Source organism: Macrosteles quadrilineatus, unplaced genomic scaffold, assembly GCF_028750875.1.
Source record: "Macrosteles quadrilineatus isolate MER2022 unplaced genomic scaffold, UCM_ALF_1.0 Scaffold_9__3_contigs__length_116548681, whole genome shotgun sequence".
Lineage (NCBI taxonomy): Eukaryota > Metazoa > Arthropoda > Insecta > Hemiptera > Cicadellidae > Macrosteles > Macrosteles quadrilineatus.
The window spans coordinates 105,459,446-105,478,176 of NW_026542602.1; the positions used below are offsets into that span (position 1 = coordinate 105,459,446).

Genomic DNA, 18,731 nt, shown 5'->3' on the forward strand with positions numbered 1-18,731 from the left:
TTTGAGCACTCTCCCGTCTTTCTACAAATTACCAGACGCCTACAATTTTTGACACAAAGAATCAAGAATCGCGTAATTACGTATATAGATACTGGAGATAGATTTATACAATTTAATAAACACATCACCAATATTTATGATTTTTTAAATTTTACTAGGCCTTTCGCCATCTATTTTTTTTATCACCAGACTCATCACAAAACTAAATCCTGAAATTGCATCTTTCGTCGTGTTGGTCTTGCTTTTGCAGTTTAGCTCAAATAACACTATATTTGGCCGCCCAGCCATATCAGCTTAGCCGTGATCGTCTAGTGGTTAGGACATTGCGTTGTGGCCGCAATAACCCAGGTTCGAATCCTGGTCACGGCACTGATAAATTTTGCTCGACACGTCATCCCACAAACATTTTTTAAAGGGGGTTACTGAATAGTTTTTCCAACTATTTTATTGAATTGACCGAAGTGTCGTATAGAAATGTTTGGATGAGTCATAAATTCAGCAAATGGAGTGGTAAATTAATTAATAATTAATTAGTGATTATTTCTAAAAAATCTGCGCATGTTATAAAGTTAGTTAAAATAAGAGAACTAGGTACTTCTACTTTCAAAATTATTTTTGCATATTAATTGTTGTTTTAAATCAATAAATACGCGTGTGGACGTGTGTATGATGAAAAATAAAAATACCAGGAACTGGTTCAAAGAATATAAATGATAGGCTTTTTCAACAATCTGTTGTGTTATTATATTTGAAAGATTCATAACAGAGAATATAGACCATAATAGTTAGCTGTCTGTCGTGGTCTATTTATTGTCTGTGATACTGATAACAGTCACACAGATATTTAAATTTTAACATTGTATTGAAATCTGAAAAGTGTAGAACTTACATTTTAGAACATTTTATTGAATAATAATGTACCTTTTACTTTATATAAGCGATAAAAAAGTTTTAGATGGTTTGTTTTACCAGAATGAAAGGAATTTCCATCATATTATATTCTGAAGACACTTATATAAACTATATCGATTAAAAACCCGAAAAGAGATGAGTGAGCAGAGAATCTGACGATAAAAATTAGTTTATTTTCTGCCAGAGCGCAGTGAAGTGAACGACGCTGGCGATGCCATGAGGCCATTCCGGGAACTTGCTCCTTCCCCTTTAATCTATGTTACCGACCTTTCAACAAGTGGGAATCTCAAATATTAGTGTATTTATTTTATTTACGTTTTATTGCACAGTATCCAATAGTCAATGTTATTATTAAGTTTTCAACAAGCCAACACTACCGCTTAATTTGAATTTGCAAACATTATTATCTGTTACTGTGCTTTAATTACAAATTACCTGCTCAAGAAAAAGAGGAGCTATGGTTGAAAAGACACTTTTTACCCGTGTTATGAACTATATTTTTCATCTTATTGCAACGTTATTTGACAATAGCCATTTGTGTAGCTACTACGCTAAAGTGGTACTTTTGCTGCACTTGAGATAGATCTTTATGCCGGTCTTTATGCACGAGCCGCAGGCGAGTTAGGAAAGTTTCTCGAGAACATCAAAGACATTTTGCGCTCGTGTTAATTACACTTTTCCTACAGTTACTATTAAGTATAAAAATAATTGTTAATATGATATATATATGCGTTGTATCATATATTAAAGGACTCCTTTAATCAATGGCTGTATACAGGTGAACCTTAATTTTGCTGTTTCACATCAAATCAGAATGTAAATTAAATTGACTCATTGCAAAAAAATCAAAACCTAAATTAAATTGTTTAAAAAATTTACAAATAAAAGTCTAAATGAAGTTTTACAAAATAATTAATCAAAATCCGAATGTAATTTTTGGCGTGTGATGTTTATGTTAACAACAACAGGTTATAGATTAAGCGTTAAACGACAAAATAAACACTGTACCAGCCGATCGATTTTAAAAGTGTTGCCAATTTGTTTTCTAGCGTACGGTACACGTATTGTTACGCGACGAATACATACACAATATTGTGTTGTTTGGTTTAAATACCGGAGTGTGGAAAAGTAAAATTAATGCGAAAAAATTAAATGAGTGCGGGAAAGTTTTATGTAGGATCAATTGACTATGACTATGTACCATAAGCTATGACCATGTATCACAATAGTAGTTATAAAGAACAACGTGTTGGACTGTTCCCCGCAGAAAATACCCTACATAAGGATCCCTATCCAAATACTCTGAACTACACTACTCTAAATTCCAATATAGTAATACTCACAAATACGCCCATAAATCACACAGTTAATTAGACTAAAATTTGAATGTAACAACATTTTTACAACATGCATATGTTGCAAAAGATGGCAACGATTCTTTCATACTGTACTGTTAAAGATTTAAAGACCGAATGCCGGTACCAAGAACCGAGATTCGATTTTGGTCAGGAACCGGTCGGTAGGCCTATCAGTACCGAATTTGAAAAAAAAGTGTACCGACGTTTAATCCTCCTACGTACCGACATACTTCTAGCATAGATAAAAGGAGTAATCTATGCTTTTAGCAAACAAACTTGAATCTAAAAGAGAGCTAACGCAGCCAAACCACTTATTTGGTTGTTCCTACTAGTTATCCCCCACCATTTACCAAACAACCAAAGATATATTATGATAAATGTGAACATGGCAGTTTGTACGAACTCAGCAAGGTTTCAGTTCTCACGCCGAGGCTGCTAACGAGTTTGCAATAATTCCACGTCATGTATTTAGTGTGTTGAATTTTCCTCGTACGACAATTTTACCTGTTCGTAACAAATTGTGATCTTAATTTCTCGCATGAGAACCAATAGTTTGGTAATTTGTTGTTTAATGGTACACATTAAACATTCTCTTGATTTATCAACATTTGGTGTCAGCTGAATGCATTAAGTTATATCTCTGTCCTGTTTTGTAGAGGAAGTCTGTATTAGTAGAATTAATTGTTACCTCAACAAATCCCAATTCTAAGACTTTATCATTGTTATAACAAATACAACGTTATAGTTGGAAAGTATTGCATTTCCTGTTCTGTGGCATTAATACCAACGGGTAAATTGTATAGCAAATAATGTAATGTGAAAATTACTGTACAATAGGATAAAAACTTTGACCATTGCATTCTCCGACATGAAGACATGGATGGATATACGTCGGGTTAATGGTTCAGATTTTACAATGGGGTTTGAGAAGTCTACTTTAAGTATCCAAAGTTGACGAATGGCAGTCCAGAATTTGTGCAATTTTGTCATTGAATTGTTATGAATCTAACTAATAGTTTTGTAGGTTATGGGAAAAGGACCGTAAAGACGCCATAGTTCTATCCGAAATTGTTATACAGTTATGGCACAGACAATGGAATATTGTCTGTGGTTATGGTTTAATAAAGCTTCAATTTCACCTTTAAGATATATATAAGAACCTTCTTTTTCATACAGTCACCTGACAAGTGGCCTTCCTTGCACTGATTATAGCACAGAAAGTAGCTAATTGCTGCATCTCCTTACTTTTGCTGCAAAGTAGTTTTCGTGCACTTAAGTCGCCCACTAGTTACGCAAATAACTATTAAAAATAAGTATATACTAGAGCTCGCCCCGTGGTCGAAAACTCGATCAAAAGATGTATAGTGCAAACTTCTCTATTTTCACTCCACGCTGTAAATAAGACATGTGATTGTAATTTCTTCCATTTATTTGATTTTCTGTTTATATTTTGTTGTTATTTCGTCACCAACATGGCAACCCATAAGGCCCATGTTAATTTTGAACCTTATTTTTGATTCTACACATCTACGAGCAAATATCTTTCTAACAGTATGCATACAGTAGATTTACCTGCGATGCACACAAGCTGAGAAAAAAGGTTTTAAAGAAACATGCTTGCATATCTTTCTTCTAATATATAAAATTCTCGTGTCACAGTGTTTGTCTGCAAACTCCTCCGGAACGACTTCACCGATCGTTATGAAATTTGGTGTGTAAATTCTGTAGGTATGCGAATCGGACGTAAACTATTTCCCGTTTCGAAATTCTTAAAAGGGCTCCGCCCCAGTGGCTCTGGAGTTTCCCATGTTAACCTTATGAGAAATGGAATTAATGAATCTTAACAGCTGTTTCAATTAAACAAGTTGGTTCTGTTCTATGATGTTTAATAGCATTAAAGTTACAAGGATTACCAACAGGGTGCAGCACTATTATTTCTTTTACATTTATGACAACAGCTAATTTGCAACCAAAAGGTGAGTGAGCGTAGCGAACGAACTTCAACCTGGAGGCGAGTTAGCGTAGCGAACGAGCTAACCTGAAGGCAAGTGAGCGCAGCGAACGAGCTCCAACCTAAAGGTGAGTGAGCGTAGCGAACGAGCTCCAACCCAAAGGTGAGTGAGCGTAGCGAACGAACTTCAACCAGGACGTGATTGAGCGATGCGAACGAGATCATCTTGAAAATTAAACGTAACGGTACTTTCTTTGCATCGGTCTGTCTTAGGGGAAACCTATAACTTAGGCGATACGAAGTTCGCCGGGTCAGCTAGTTAATATATAGAATTAGTCCCATGTTAAATCTCCATAAGACAAGTTGAATTTACATATTTGACCCAATTAACATAAATATTTTCAAAATAAAAATAAAACCTGCACATTTAAGACCGATAACCTTCCTTTTGGTACAACCCGCGTGTAAATCGGTCTAATAGTATGGTCAGGGTGGCTGTCGAAAGCTTAAACATTTCGACCCATGTTAAATCTCCATAAGAAAAGTTTATTTCCATTTTTGACCCAATTAACATAAATATTTACAAAATACAAATAAAACCTGCACATATAGGACCGATAACCTTTCATTTGGTACCAACCGCGTGCAATTCGGTGACCAGTAGTATGGTCAGGCTAGCTAGCATAAGTTTTGCAAAAGTTTTTAATAGCCTATATTAAGATTAATGAGACGGGTTTTCCTAGCAGATTACCTGAGACACTGGTATGTCACCTTACCTAATTTCCAATAGAAAAGTCACGAACGAATAATGAAACAACATATTTCGTTTCCGAAACGTTGTCTAGCGAAAGAAAAACAATTGTTACTATTTCCAAAACCACTAGTTTTACAAGTAGCTCTACCTTGAACGATGACATGTCCCCGTCGGTATTCCTAGTTTTGAGGGTCCGCAGCGGCGCTCCCATCATTTTGGAGACCCGGGCCTTGTTATGCTAAGTGAACTGTCAAAACACAAGTACTGTCACTGAATACCAGATCTATCACGTCACGCATTGTTATTACTGTACAACCATTACAGCGTGAGGCAATGCTGGACCTCCTGGATGAGTTAGTCGCGAAGGCCGAGGTGTGTGTTCTGCTAGGCTGGAGAAGACCGAGCCCCAGAACAGTTGTGATCACCCACTAACAGCTCATCACCCACTAAAACATCATGAAAGAAAAGGAAGGGTCTTATTCCCCCGAGGGTGGGGAGTGACCACACCATAATTCAGCTGATGTGAGACCTGTCACTTCAGATATCATCGTGTATATTTGTATGAATCTTACACGGTAAGGTGAGTATTTTAAGCAGGGTGCGTTATTTTGGTAATTATTATATTAGTCATGATCTTATTTCAGTATGAAAACAACGTTAGAAGGCTTCCTTCAGATCACCTCTGCAAAGATACCTGCGGATAACGTTTTGAAGGTGATGTTTCGATGCGAGGTAAGTGCTATAAGTCCCACACAGTTCCCGCCTGGGTTCGTGCATTAACCATTTCCCTTAAAACAAAAATAACACCTGGATCTTCGTGCTAAAGTTGTTTTGTATCAACAAAAGAAGTCTTCGTCCGCACATTTTGTACCATAAGCGCATTGCAAAAGGTAGCGCAGTAAGCTTATAACTCATGGGGTGCAGTACAGTAAATTGACAATATTTGTTCTTACTCTTTTGGGAGAAACCTTTATTTTTGTTATAATTAAAAAGACCGACAATTCTTCAAAGGTATATGACAACTTTTATGACGTGATAATATTAACAATGAGATGAGACATTACAGTACAGAAGTCTTGTTGTAGTATTCACGATCCATTATACATTGTTCCACACCCCGTTACCACATTTGTGTTCCCACAAGTTGCAGCTTGCGGAAGCCAGGTGACATGGCCAACTCCGCCAACTCGGTAATCAATTCGCTCATTCTGTTCAATCGTAAACCGAATCAAATAAACTCTAGCGATAAAAAGGAAATGGATAAAGCGGGATAGGTAAGAATGCCTATTTGATGACGCGGATCGAATGGTGCAAAACCGGTTGAGCGAAACGAGCGGCAGAGTGCAGAGGCGGAGTGTGGGAGGTGCAGGTCCACCGGTCCACGCCGGGAGTCGGGAGTCGGGAACCTGCTGGAGCAACGGACCAACGGAAACTCGTCATGTTAAATCTATCTGTTTATCTACAACAAGCTATGAGTATCTGGGTGGTTGTATTTCCCACCCAACATTCACAAGGTCGTTCGTTTGATCCTGGAACACCAAGTAAAAATTATCTAAAAATCATTATTTTAAGAAGCAATCAGAGGCCGCAATCAGTTTTTAAATGCCGCATTTAAATGATCTAATACAGATTGATCACCTAGATCATTCCACGGTCTAAATGAATCCAAGTAGGGGGAGGGGCCCGTCACTCAACATTAAGATACTGATTGCCTCCCGGAATTGAAGCCTGTTTTGATGCGAGTTTCACGACCGGTTAAAGGCTGGAGTGTGCTCATGTAGAGTAAATATTTGTATCTTACTTCATCATTAACATTGCCGTGAGGGCTTTATTATTGGGTTATAACATCAAAGGAAAAGAAACAGTGTGTAGATCCTCTATTTGATCGTAATAGTTTAAAGCTGGTAAAAGGATGAGAAGTAAATAAAAGAAAGCATAGCACATTAGCATTACTGGACATATACAAACGTTATTGCAATATAGTTGTATTTAGCTAAGCTATAACGTGAATATAATAAAAGTATTAGAAAATATGTCAGTAAATTATAGTACCGTACTTTAGTCCAAAAGCATGCGTAAATTTGCGTTTCGAAAATGTTCAGTAACCAAAAATATTCGTATTGTTTGACATACACAATTGTTTTACACCTCGGTTGTAGTCGGCTACCACAGGATACGGTAGTTTTAACGAATATCATTGTATTGTATCAAGTAGTAATTTCAAGGCTAAGACATTAAAACAAAGAAACTTATGGGAGTACTAGCAGCCTGCGTCACTTTGTCACTTCAAAATCCGTCATATGTTGATAAGGGTGAAAATGATTATTTCTCATCATATCCCTATCATTTGCACTGCGTGGTCTTCGAGGCATGAAAACACTAAACCCTATCACAACACAAAATCCATCGTAAGTACTGTAAATTTCTTTTTTTATATTTTATACAAAATAGCATTACACTATTTTACTTGAATTCACCGAAACATAACCAACTACAGATAATTCCATTTTCGTATGGATCCAAACAGAATTGTATTACGGCCATTTGTTTTTATGTAAACAAATGTAAACTTGACACAACAGTTCAGACATAACATTTTCAGATGCTTTGTTTGAAGTCATCGTTGGTGATGGTGAGTTAATGTTGTTCAAAAGTTTATTGCGGACATTTTCCATCACGATTGTAAAAAAAAAACAATACACAACGTTTCGGTATCTGGAATCTGACCCCTCCTCAGGTGAAAAAAACGTAACTAACACATTACAACTAACAATACACAAACGCCCAACCTAAGTTGGAATATACTACAGAAGGTAGCAGTCAAAAATATACACTGCTACACTGCTACAGTGCATATTTTTGACTGCTACCTTCTGTAGTGTATTCCAACTTAGGTTGGGCGTTTGTGTATTGTTAGTTGTAATGTGTTAGTTAAGTTTTTTCACCTCAGGACGGGATCAAATTCCAGATCCCGAAACGTTGTGTATTGTTTTTTTACAATCGTGATGGAAAATTTCCGCAATAAACTTTTGAACAACATTTTCAGATGATTGACAACAGAATTCAGCCAGACTCTGACATTTTAAAAGCCTGTAGGACGAAGGGCTTTCACGAGAAATATCATCCGAACCCGCAAAAGACACATCTAGAGGAGTCCAAGGATGTTTACTGCTTTATTTTAGTAAAATTGAAGCCTACATTCAGGTAATTTAGTCTTATTCTCACAACACAAAGTAGACATATTAAATTCAAGAATCTATTTAACGTTTTGGTCCGCTTGGCCGAACTCATTTTAATTTCCTATGATACTTACTGAACGATCTATTTAGTTGCATACATTTTATTAGATCAAAACCGTTCAATCAAATTTAAAACTTACAATTGCAAAAACGTAAACCCCAAATACTAGAATTTAATCTTTTTAACAATCAATGAAGTGCCTGCATATTTTTTTGACGTGGCCATATATTTTCTTACTGCAGGAGAGCCGGATATAAATAGAGATGATTATGGGTGGCCGCGCATCTACATGACACTGTTATCAGTCAGCTGGTTAGTTGAAACGTCCGATCAGCTGTTCTGTTCTCCCGCCGTGCCGCGGGTCATTCGCGCCGTCGACTCCGCCGCGCTCGCATCTCCATATCGCCTCGAACATCTTAACTGATTTTTTACGATTTCCATAAATTTTAGTATTTTTTATATTTTCCCCCGAAGATTATAACGATGTATATTACATAACCGGAACAACTTTGTTCGTGTGTAGTATACTCGTTACAATACATTGATGTTACAATGATAGCAGTCGTGTAGGACGTGTATAGAATGGCTGTGAACATCGTAGTCCTGGCTATCCTGGTCGCTGGGGGTTTTGCTGATCCAGATCCTGCCACTAGACCAGAGGCACCACCGCAGATCACCGGCCCTGTTGGAGGGTAAGTTCGGACGTTGGTTCTTTTAGAAAAGAATATTTTACGTGTCAAACAATTCAACTTCAGTTTACTTTGTTTATTTGAAAGTTTATATTGCGGTTTGTATTAAAATAAAGGAAATTTATTCATAGTGAAAGAGTAGCATGGCATCACAAAGTTTACAGACCTTAAAGTAACACCTCGAATTAAGGAAAACCTCGAAATGTCATCGGTAACATTAACATATTAACGTTTTGTTATAGAACGTAAAAAAGATGTATCAAATGTGTGTATGCATTCTTGAGGTGTTTTGTGGCTGGCACTCGGCTAAAGCACAGTGCTTGGTGACAAAATTAGTACTGAACTTGTTTAGCTAAATAATAACTAACCATACTCCCCCACGGATTAGCCATTTTCGTAATTCAGCTGAAGATTATTTTAAGGATGTTTCTGCCGTTGTAAGACGTAGGTAGTTTATGTTTTGATCTGTTCTATATTTATTTATTATTGTTTTAGTATTTTACTAACTCTCTAATTACATAATCCATATTCTCGTGTTATGGTTACAGTGGTTACGTATTATTGTAATACGTATTCTAATATGATAGTTATAGGTATAGTTGGTAGTTACTTGAACAGTAGTCTCCTATTGGAAGAGGCTGAGATTGGTGGAGCTAAACTTTCTTAAACAATATTATAGTTAATCTTCTTGTCTAGTATTTCTTATGAGTTACAATTTGTAGATATTAGCAGAAAAAACTATAATTATTCCCTTTGCCAAAATACTCTGCAGAAAGAAGTTAATAGAATAATTATATTTTATTGTCAAAATTGTCATCGTGTTTGGAATAACAGTAAAGGAAATGGTAAAAGTGTGTCGCAATATCATATTCCTTCCTACGTAAATAGCTGAATTATCAATAGGATTATTGAGAAAAAATTCAGCGTCCGTTTGATCATCTGTTTTCATAAAAATGCCTGAATTGTAAAAAAACAAAACATAAAATTACATTAATGATAAAATTAATTAAGACTTCAATTAGCATTTCTTTGACTATATGTCTGACTAATCAAGGCCCCACTAGAAAAAAACAATCCACCTTTTAAATCTAACGGGTTTAAAAGTGATGGGACCCCGTTTTGATTGAAATTGTTGTACTAAGAAGTCGATAGTATATCAATAACTTTGAAAAACTGCAGTTTCTATGTAAACCGTAGGTTTAGTGTGTTAACGAATGTGTCAATTTCTTAAGCATCTACATTATCCGAAACATAATTTTTTAAATATATACTAATACTATAATTTTTGAAACCAAGGTTTAAATTACGTGGTTGAATCTTCATCCTATATGATGATAGCTTAGACATAGGTTAACCTACAAACAAAATTAATCGTTATCGATTTTCCCCCTAGGACGCTAGGCACGAGCCCGGAATCGTTTTTCACATTACAGTACTTCAGGCTAGACCTAGGGGTTACGGCATTATCACTTAGATAAAATCCATTGGTTATTTGGCAGGATTTGAACCCGGGACCCCTGGAATCGGAGTCCCGCGCTCTAACCACTAGATCAGCTCGCTCCCCCAATCGTTATCGATTACGATTAATAATAAATACGAGTGGTATAAAAACTACTGAAGTATTCCAAATGCATTTATCTCAGCCATATTGTTTCACAATTTACAAGACGATGATACAGTTCAATAAGGAACTTTTCCTCAGTTACGCGTCACTTTTTCCTCTAGCTCAGTACTCAAACCTGTTCATCAGCTGAACGTAATCAATCTGGAAAATTGAAATTTGCAAAGCAATCAAGTTTTTACTCTTGTGATCAAACTGGTCCAACCAAGGTCGCGTCTCATTGTAATTGCTAATTGTTTGCCGATAAACTGATCGTAAACCGAGTAGATACAGGAGCGGATGCTCGCCTACATGCGTCAAGTGGGTGGGCATTAACTGGTAAATATTAGATAGGATAGGAATGCGTAAACTAGCCCCTGACCTCGTACTATACAACTATATGAACCAGTTGGGCAGAACAAGTGCAAAAAAGTGTATGAACGTGGGCTGCCAAAGGAGGTTAGCTAAATTATGCATTAAGAGATTTTTTAGGGATTGGGCGATCCAAAATATTGTTGAGTATATTAGCAGGAAATATCGAGTGTTTTATAACCACCCGCCGAGTGGTTTCACATGTGGTTAGAGGTAAGATTAGTGAGATCTATAGGCCTGGATACCAGAATATTTTACCTATTAAAGTGTAAATTTGACGTTTTTGAAGTTTTGTGTTGAAGTTTTTTTAATGATTAAATTATCTACTGCAAAGCTGGTCAATCTGCATTGGTTGCGAGCTCTGAAAAATACAAGTTATAATATTCTACATGAATAAGTCAATTAAATTAGTAAATAATAAATTAATTATTTCCTGTACAAAATTTAAGATAATCTGCAAAGATCACTCTGTTCCGAAAGTACAGATTACAGGTACAAGAAATTGCATATACGAGTTAATATCAAATGAAAATCATTGTGATTGTGAGTATATTTTAAAATTGAAATATCTTATACAATGTTAAAACTACTACACTACAGTATAATGAAAATGTTTTTGAAATAAGATTAGACCTACATAATATTATCATTGACTAACTTGGGTATAAACATTGCAGTGAACCCTTCCGCAATGTAGAAATAAGCTACCATGAACATTCTCCTTTATTTCCAAATCGGGTTTTCCAATTAAATAAAGGTAAAAATATGACGTTCAGACATACGTTGTGTCTATTTTAGTAAATTACTCATACGCTGCCAAACGGACAGAAATACAAAATCTACGGGAAAAATAAGCAAAAAGTTAAGTCTTCACGAACTATACTGTAAATGGATCGGTAAACGTCAAACTGGACCCGTACCTGTTGCCTCTTCTATGCTAATGTACGCTATACAGCCAGCTCATTACGCTAAACACCGGCATTCGTATGCTAACCGCAGCACTCACTGATTGGTCCTATTATCCTCACGTGACATTGCAATGTCTCCATCCCTCCAGAGTGCAGGACTGTCGTTTGTAAGGTGTGTAGAGTCATCAGGAAGGACTATGTTGAGTGAGAATCATTCTATGTCCTCGTGAAGACTACGTTGCACATTGCAATGTCTCCATCTCTCCAGAGAGCAGCGACGGTCGTTTGTAAGGTGTGTAGAGTCATCAGGAAGGACTATGTTGAGTGAGAATCATTCTATGTCCTCGTGAAGACTACGTTGCACATTGCAATGTCTCCATCTCTCCAGAGAGCAGCGACGGTCGTTTGTAAGGTGTGTAGAGTCATCAGGAAGGATCACGTTGAGTAAGAGGCATTCTATGTCATCGTGAAGACTACGTTGCACATTGCAATGTCTCCATCTCTCCAGAGAGCAGCGACGGTCGTTTGTAAGGTGTGTAGAGTCATCAGGAAGGATCACGTTGAGTAAGAGGCATTCTATGTCCTCGTGAAGACTACGTTGCACATTGCAATGTCTCCATCTCTCCAGAGTGCAGCGACGGTCGTTTGTAAGGTGTGTAGAGTCATCAGGAAGGACTACGTTGAGTGAGAAGCATTCTATGTCCTCGTGAAGACTACGTTGCACATTGCAATGTCTCCATCTCTCCAGAGTGCAGCGACGGTCGTTTGTAAGGTGTGTAGAGTCATCAGGAAGGACTATGTTGAGTGAGAAGCATTCTATGTCCTCGTGAAGACTACGTTGCACATTGCAATGTCTCCATCTCTCCAGAGTGCAGCGACGGTCGTTTGTAAGGTGTGTAGAGTCATCAGGAAGGACTATGTTGAGTGAGAAGCATTCTATGTCCTCGTGAAGACTACGTTGCACATTGCAATGTCTCCATCTCTCCAGAGTGCAGCGACGGTCGTTTGTAAGGTGTGTAGAGTCATCAGGAAGGACTATGTTGAGTGAGAAGCATTCTATGTCCTCGTGAAGACTACGTTGCACATTGCAATGTCTCCATCTCTCCAGAGTGCAGCGACGGTCGTTTGTAAGGTGTGTAGAGTCATCAGGAAGGACTATGTTGAGTGAGAATCATTCTATGTTCTCGTGTAGGCTACGTTTTACGTAGCAATGTCTCAATTCCTTCTTCTGAATGCATATTTTAAATTTAAACAGTCGTTTGAGTCTAACTGGTTGCTGGCCTGGTAATGAGATCCACACGCAATATGATGCCTGCTTACCTTGAATAAGTTCTATTATTGGCCTTGAATACGATGATTCTCTAGTCCTTGTGTTTATCAACCGTATGAATATTTACTTTACATTCTTGCAGATAATTTGTAGTAAGACAAGTTAACTAACTATAATTAAGTCTTAAGCTATTCATTATTAGATTCTTCATTACATTCGTAATCGCTTCTATTTTACCACAATGGTCAGAGAAGGAATAAACGTTGCTAATACTAATGAAGATAACATAATAAGCAACTGAGTTTATCCGTAGTTTGCAATTAAATTTAACTACAACTGTTTACACGTCTACAACTGTTTAGACCCAATCAGAATAAGAATGTCCATCTCACATCTCAGAATTTCAGGGTACCCTTTACTTTGGTTTCCAGAATCGTTAGCGGTTGATATTGATCGCGTCCTATGCATCCCCATTTATGAAAAGGGTGATTTATAATGCCATAGTTTTTTTTCAGTTTGTTTTTAAGTGGTTTTGTTGCTGACGTATCTTTCTATCTACGAATTTCATGTTCGGTTTTTCCAAACCAGTTTCGTCTAACCAAGCATACAAACGCCAGGGATTAAAATTTGTCCACATTAGTCAGGATAATTCATCCTGTATAGCACTCATTTTGAAGAGTTTGACTAATCGGAGATATAAATCATAATCTCTGGAGCCACGTTAGTCATGGAACGCTGGTTGAGGATAGTGATGTAGTGTGTGTAAGTGTAAGTCTCTTGTGGGCACACACACATGCAGGCTCGTGTTATGGGTCCATACTGTACTTGTGACGCCTGTTAGCCGGCCAGCAGTTAATGCAGCCTATAGAGTCACAGCAATAAGTTAATTCCTATCTATGAGGGCCGGTTGTTAATGGTACACATGTTGTCGACTCTCACACTAACACACATGATTACGCAACGGGACCCCCTGTACGGCGCGCGTGCAACTCCATCTCCATCTCGCTCTCGCTGTGGGAATTGAAGCTCTTCGGTGTTTTATGGTCAAGTTTGAGTGAGGTGATTGTTTTGAGTGGTCGCAGTTGGGGCACAGTTTAATCAAAGTGAACAAGATAATGAAGCATATGTAGGGCTTCTCTGGCCAAAGATGATTCAAGTTGGTAACCCCAGTACAGTATACGAGTACCCAGTACTTGTGTCGACTCTTGCGTATTATATCAATAATAGCGGGTTTTCTGTCACTGTCAGTCCGTGAGATCTTCATGATTTGCCCCTCGTATTAAATCAATAGTGGCGATTAGTGATGAAAATTGACCCGCTATTATAAAATGTATCCCATATCTGAAATTTGAATAACAGAAAAGGCCAAAAGAATTTTGTTTGTGTTAGCAGAAACGAATTGTGAACCACGCATACTTTTGAAGTGACAAAGGAATACTCTATTATAATGAAAATGGCACAATATGCTACTTAATTCCTGAGTTGAAAGGGACGCTTTTGGATTGACAAGAGCAAAAGAAACATAAGATCTACTAATCCAGAGAGAAAGAAATACGGTACTAGATCATATGTAGAATAAATAAATAAATAAAAAAATGCCAATTCGTGAAGCTAAGCCAGAAGTCCAGATCTTAATTCTGGTTTCAGATTCAGATTGAGATAAAGCTAGTACGCACACTATTTAACTGAATAAAGTTGGTTTTTAGAGTAAAATATTTAATCACTAGCAGGGCACCCGTCCTTCGTACGGGGTTGGGATATAAGCATAAAATGCTTATTGCAGTTATACTCAAGCTTTGCGTTTGCATTGAGAGAGGACACAGTTTGATAAAATTTGCTTCTTTAAATTTACAGTATTTTATAGTATTACGCATCTACCATAGCCATAATGTTCTACCACTTCACCTAAACTATAGAGAAGAATAAATTATAAAATAATCGCAAAATATCACAAAATATTCATGAAATTTAAAACAAACATAGCTGTAAACAATCCTACTTTGACAGTTAGTTCTAATTGCGTCTCACAGTTTTTTGTTGCTGCTTAGTTCAAATTTGCTGTTTTCATAAATGAAAAAAAATTTAGTGCTGCACCCTGTTGGTAAATCTTATAACTTTAAATGCTTTTGCTTATCATAGAACCAACTTTTTAAGAACCAACAGCTGACTAAATTCTTTAATTCCCTTTGAATATGAATACTCATAAGATTAATATGTGACACTACAGAGCCACTGGGGCGGAGCCCGAACGGATTTTTGAGATGAGAATTTGCCTATATGTTAAACGGTAATGTGAGCTGTCATCATGCCAAATTTCAGCCAAATCCGTCCAGTAGTTAAAGCGTGATTGAAGTGATCAAACAAACACACAAACTTTCACATTTATAATAATTATAAGATTCATCCTTAAATTAGGATTACCACTTAACGCTCTTCAGGGAAAACCCTCTGTTTATGTAGGGCAAACCAGTTTCTTACAATACGATGTTTTTTTTTCTAAATGCTCTATGCTCAATTCAACTAACAATATATAAAGAACCGTGCACTCTGTATGTACCGTTATACGTTATGCCACAGAAAACGTACTACTATAAAGTACGTTTTCTGTGGTTATACTATGAAGACCGGGTAATCCACGAGGACGAGCCAACAACGTGCAATCATTAACTGAGTGGTTCGTAGTCCGTCACTCCACTCAGCTGCATGACATGAACAGTGCCGTTTACTGTTGTAATGTAAAACTTTTTAAAAACTAAAACAACCAATTTAGCAGGTAAATGAGCTGCCTTTATCTAAACATACACTTTAGAAGAGTCATTCACAGGCGTAACAAGAGAGGGGAAGAAAGTGATATGACAGCAGTTAAGATAACTCCAGAGTGACCGCAATGTTTGTGGCTAGCGCGTGCCTGAGGTATTTACATAATACACTAGAACACTCACGGGTGTGTAGGCCTACATTAGACAATTGTCCTTAAGGAGTTCAAGTAGGAAGTACACTCTTCATTCTCCTGTAAAATGTAAAATCTGGCGAGGTTAGAGTTCGATGAAGTAAACTATGTCAGATGGACCTGCGGCTTGCGGTTGGTCTGTAATTATTATTATTATTAACGATACCGGTAATGATAATAAGGACGTTTCTGACAAATTAATAAAGAAAACAATTGAATCCTCGACGTTGTTTAAATTATCGGCTTTTTAAGTAACCACATATATGTATTACTGCATTCCCTTTTAAAAGGAGAAAAAACGGAGCGATGTTTAATTTAGTTCCAGCAAACCCTGTTGTGTGTCGCAACAATCTTAAGTCGGGCAAACACATTGTAATCCCCAGCGATGAAGAAACGGGGCCAACCTGCGTGTGTAGAGTAAACCTTGTAAATCACAATCACAGCGTAGTACAGTACTGTAGTTCACTATTTTACTGAATATTGCTAAATATATGCCAGGGTTTGGACCATCAAAACTAGGGTAAAACAGAAGGGTAAATCATAAAGATAATAACTCTGCTGATAAGTTCCTTAAATGTATCAAAACGTGTACCTATTTCATCTTTCAGTGATAACATGCATAAAAATATAAGGCTTTAGTTTTTTTTTATACGAAAACATAATGCTGCATGTTCCTGCATATTACCTTTGATTATGTATACTGAAAAACACATCCTATTTATATCGACCAAGTAGCCAAGTATCATTCAGCTTTTTACTTAAATAGAACATGAAATGAGCGCCGCTTAGAGTGTGCTAATTTTGACTGTTCATTCTTTTTATAATACAATTTAAAAATAATTTGTTCTTTGTGCTGATGAGAACAAGGTACTTTGATATAATTTGAAGTAAGTTTCGATCCCTTTAAATTTTGACAATATTTAAATTTTTGTGTAAAATCATTGACTATATATACGACCTATAGTCAATGGTAAAATACATACATTTCACTATTTCCGAAGACCATATTGGTAATCTTCCGTGACCGTGGAAGCATATCTAGATAAAATACATACAGTAATATTTTTATTTTACGAGTAGATTATCACGCCCTGACGGTGGTTTGGTTCGTGCCACTGACCTTTGTGAAAACAGATCACCATAATATATCTACATATGAGGCGTCGAGAGGCCAAGGGAGATATGTGACTTTTTAAAAAATGTCATTGTATTTTTTTCATGGTCATAAAAAATAAATAAAAATAAAAATAAATTCACTTATACCCCTTGGCTTCCAACTCTTAGGTGTTTAGTTTGGAGGCCAAGGGATATAAGTTAATTATTTGTTGAAATTCTACCCTTTTTTAACAAAACCCGTTACCATGACAACATTTTTTAAAAAGTCACATATCTCCCTTGGCCTCTCGACGCCTCATATAATATAGTAGTCTCTAAACATTTCCCCACGTCGGCCCTTGTCCAGTCCCGTATTGTTTATACCGCTATGCTATAGTAGTGGGCGAACCTGAAATCATCCGCCTAGTTTTGCCGATAATCAATTCAATAACTACACCTTATACTTAACCTCCAAAACTATCATCGTGATTGCCCGCAGCCAATTCGACTCAATTGCCTCCTCCACTTGATTACAGCCAAATGTTAAACGTTTGATGGAAAATCAGTTTGTTAGGGATTCACTAATGCGTTTGACTTTAGCTATACAGTACCTACTACGTGAGGTAGACATTGCATTCCTACTTTGAAGTCGTAGTTAATACCATGTTTAAATTGGGTTAGATTAGGAATATTGAACATATCAGTTGAACAGCCTCAGAATGTGCTGATGTACTTTGCTGATTTCTGGCGAATATGCCAACATTTTGAACCAAATCTTAACTGAAGTACAGTACGACTTATTATTACATAATACAAAATCGCAATAAAATCTGTTTTATCTTTGTCAAGTTAAATATCATAGGAAAAAGTGAATCGGTCCATAATTAACAAACTGAATTGTTCGTAGTTATTACACCCTCCCAGTCGCAAAAAGTATCGATTCCTTGCTACAGTACAAGGTATTGATAGGTTATAAGTTACCGTGAATAGTCAAAGGCTATACGGAGAATCCCTCCTAAGGTAAACAAAAGATGGAATCAAACAGAAAAAGAATGGCATATTACATACAATTGGAAATACTCATAAGCAGCAGTCCAATGAACTAGTTTGTATTTAAACATTTTGAATTATTGTTTTGATTTGTTAAATCTTTCAAGGAGCAAAAATGCTGTAACAAGTTGCATCATTAAGAAATAACAAGAATGCAAAATGGCCATCAAAAAGAATTTCTTAGCATCGTACAACAAAATGTCAACCTTCGGTGAAATTTAATCCGCAACGATTTTATTTTATTTAAAAATGAAACGAGTTTCATTCTATACCAGCTTCTATACCGACGTAAACTGGGAAGTAATGTTTGAATGAAGCCCATTGAACGATTGAGCGTCAGTCATGACAGTTTAAAGCCAAGGTTCATGATACGCTATCACGGAGGTCTCTAGGCCATATCACCATCTGGACCATTGCAATCTACTTCCTCTTACTCTTCCTCTATAGTGGAGTTGAGGTTAAATAGGAGCTGGCGCCATCACATAACCGTGGAAATTAATCTGGATGCGTAACGGAGAGCAAAAATATAAGAGAAAAAAAAACATGAGATTGTACGCTAATCATAGTCATGTGTACGAATCA

At 36.8% G+C, this 18,731-nt stretch overlaps 1 protein-coding gene and 1 non-coding gene across 2 annotated transcripts in view; both read left to right on the forward strand.

The window, feature by feature from the left end:
- The first annotated feature begins 297 nt into the window (after nt 1-297).
- On the forward strand, nt 298-369 carry Trnah-gug (transfer RNA histidin (anticodon GUG)). Its single transcript has one exon. It is a non-coding gene; the product is annotated as a tRNA-His (tRNA).
- An 8,250-nt stretch (nt 370-8,619) lies between these two features.
- Nucleotides 8,620-18,731, forward strand: part of LOC129003934 (fibrillin-2-like) — a 165,924-nt gene continuing 155,812 nt past the window's right edge. Inside the window, exon 1 of the mRNA XM_054432279.1 lies at nt 8,620-8,907. Coding sequence (XP_054288254.1) covers nt 8,798-8,907 — 110 coding nt within the window. The 5' untranslated portion in view covers nt 8,620-8,797. The remainder of the gene's footprint in view (nt 8,908-18,731) is intronic.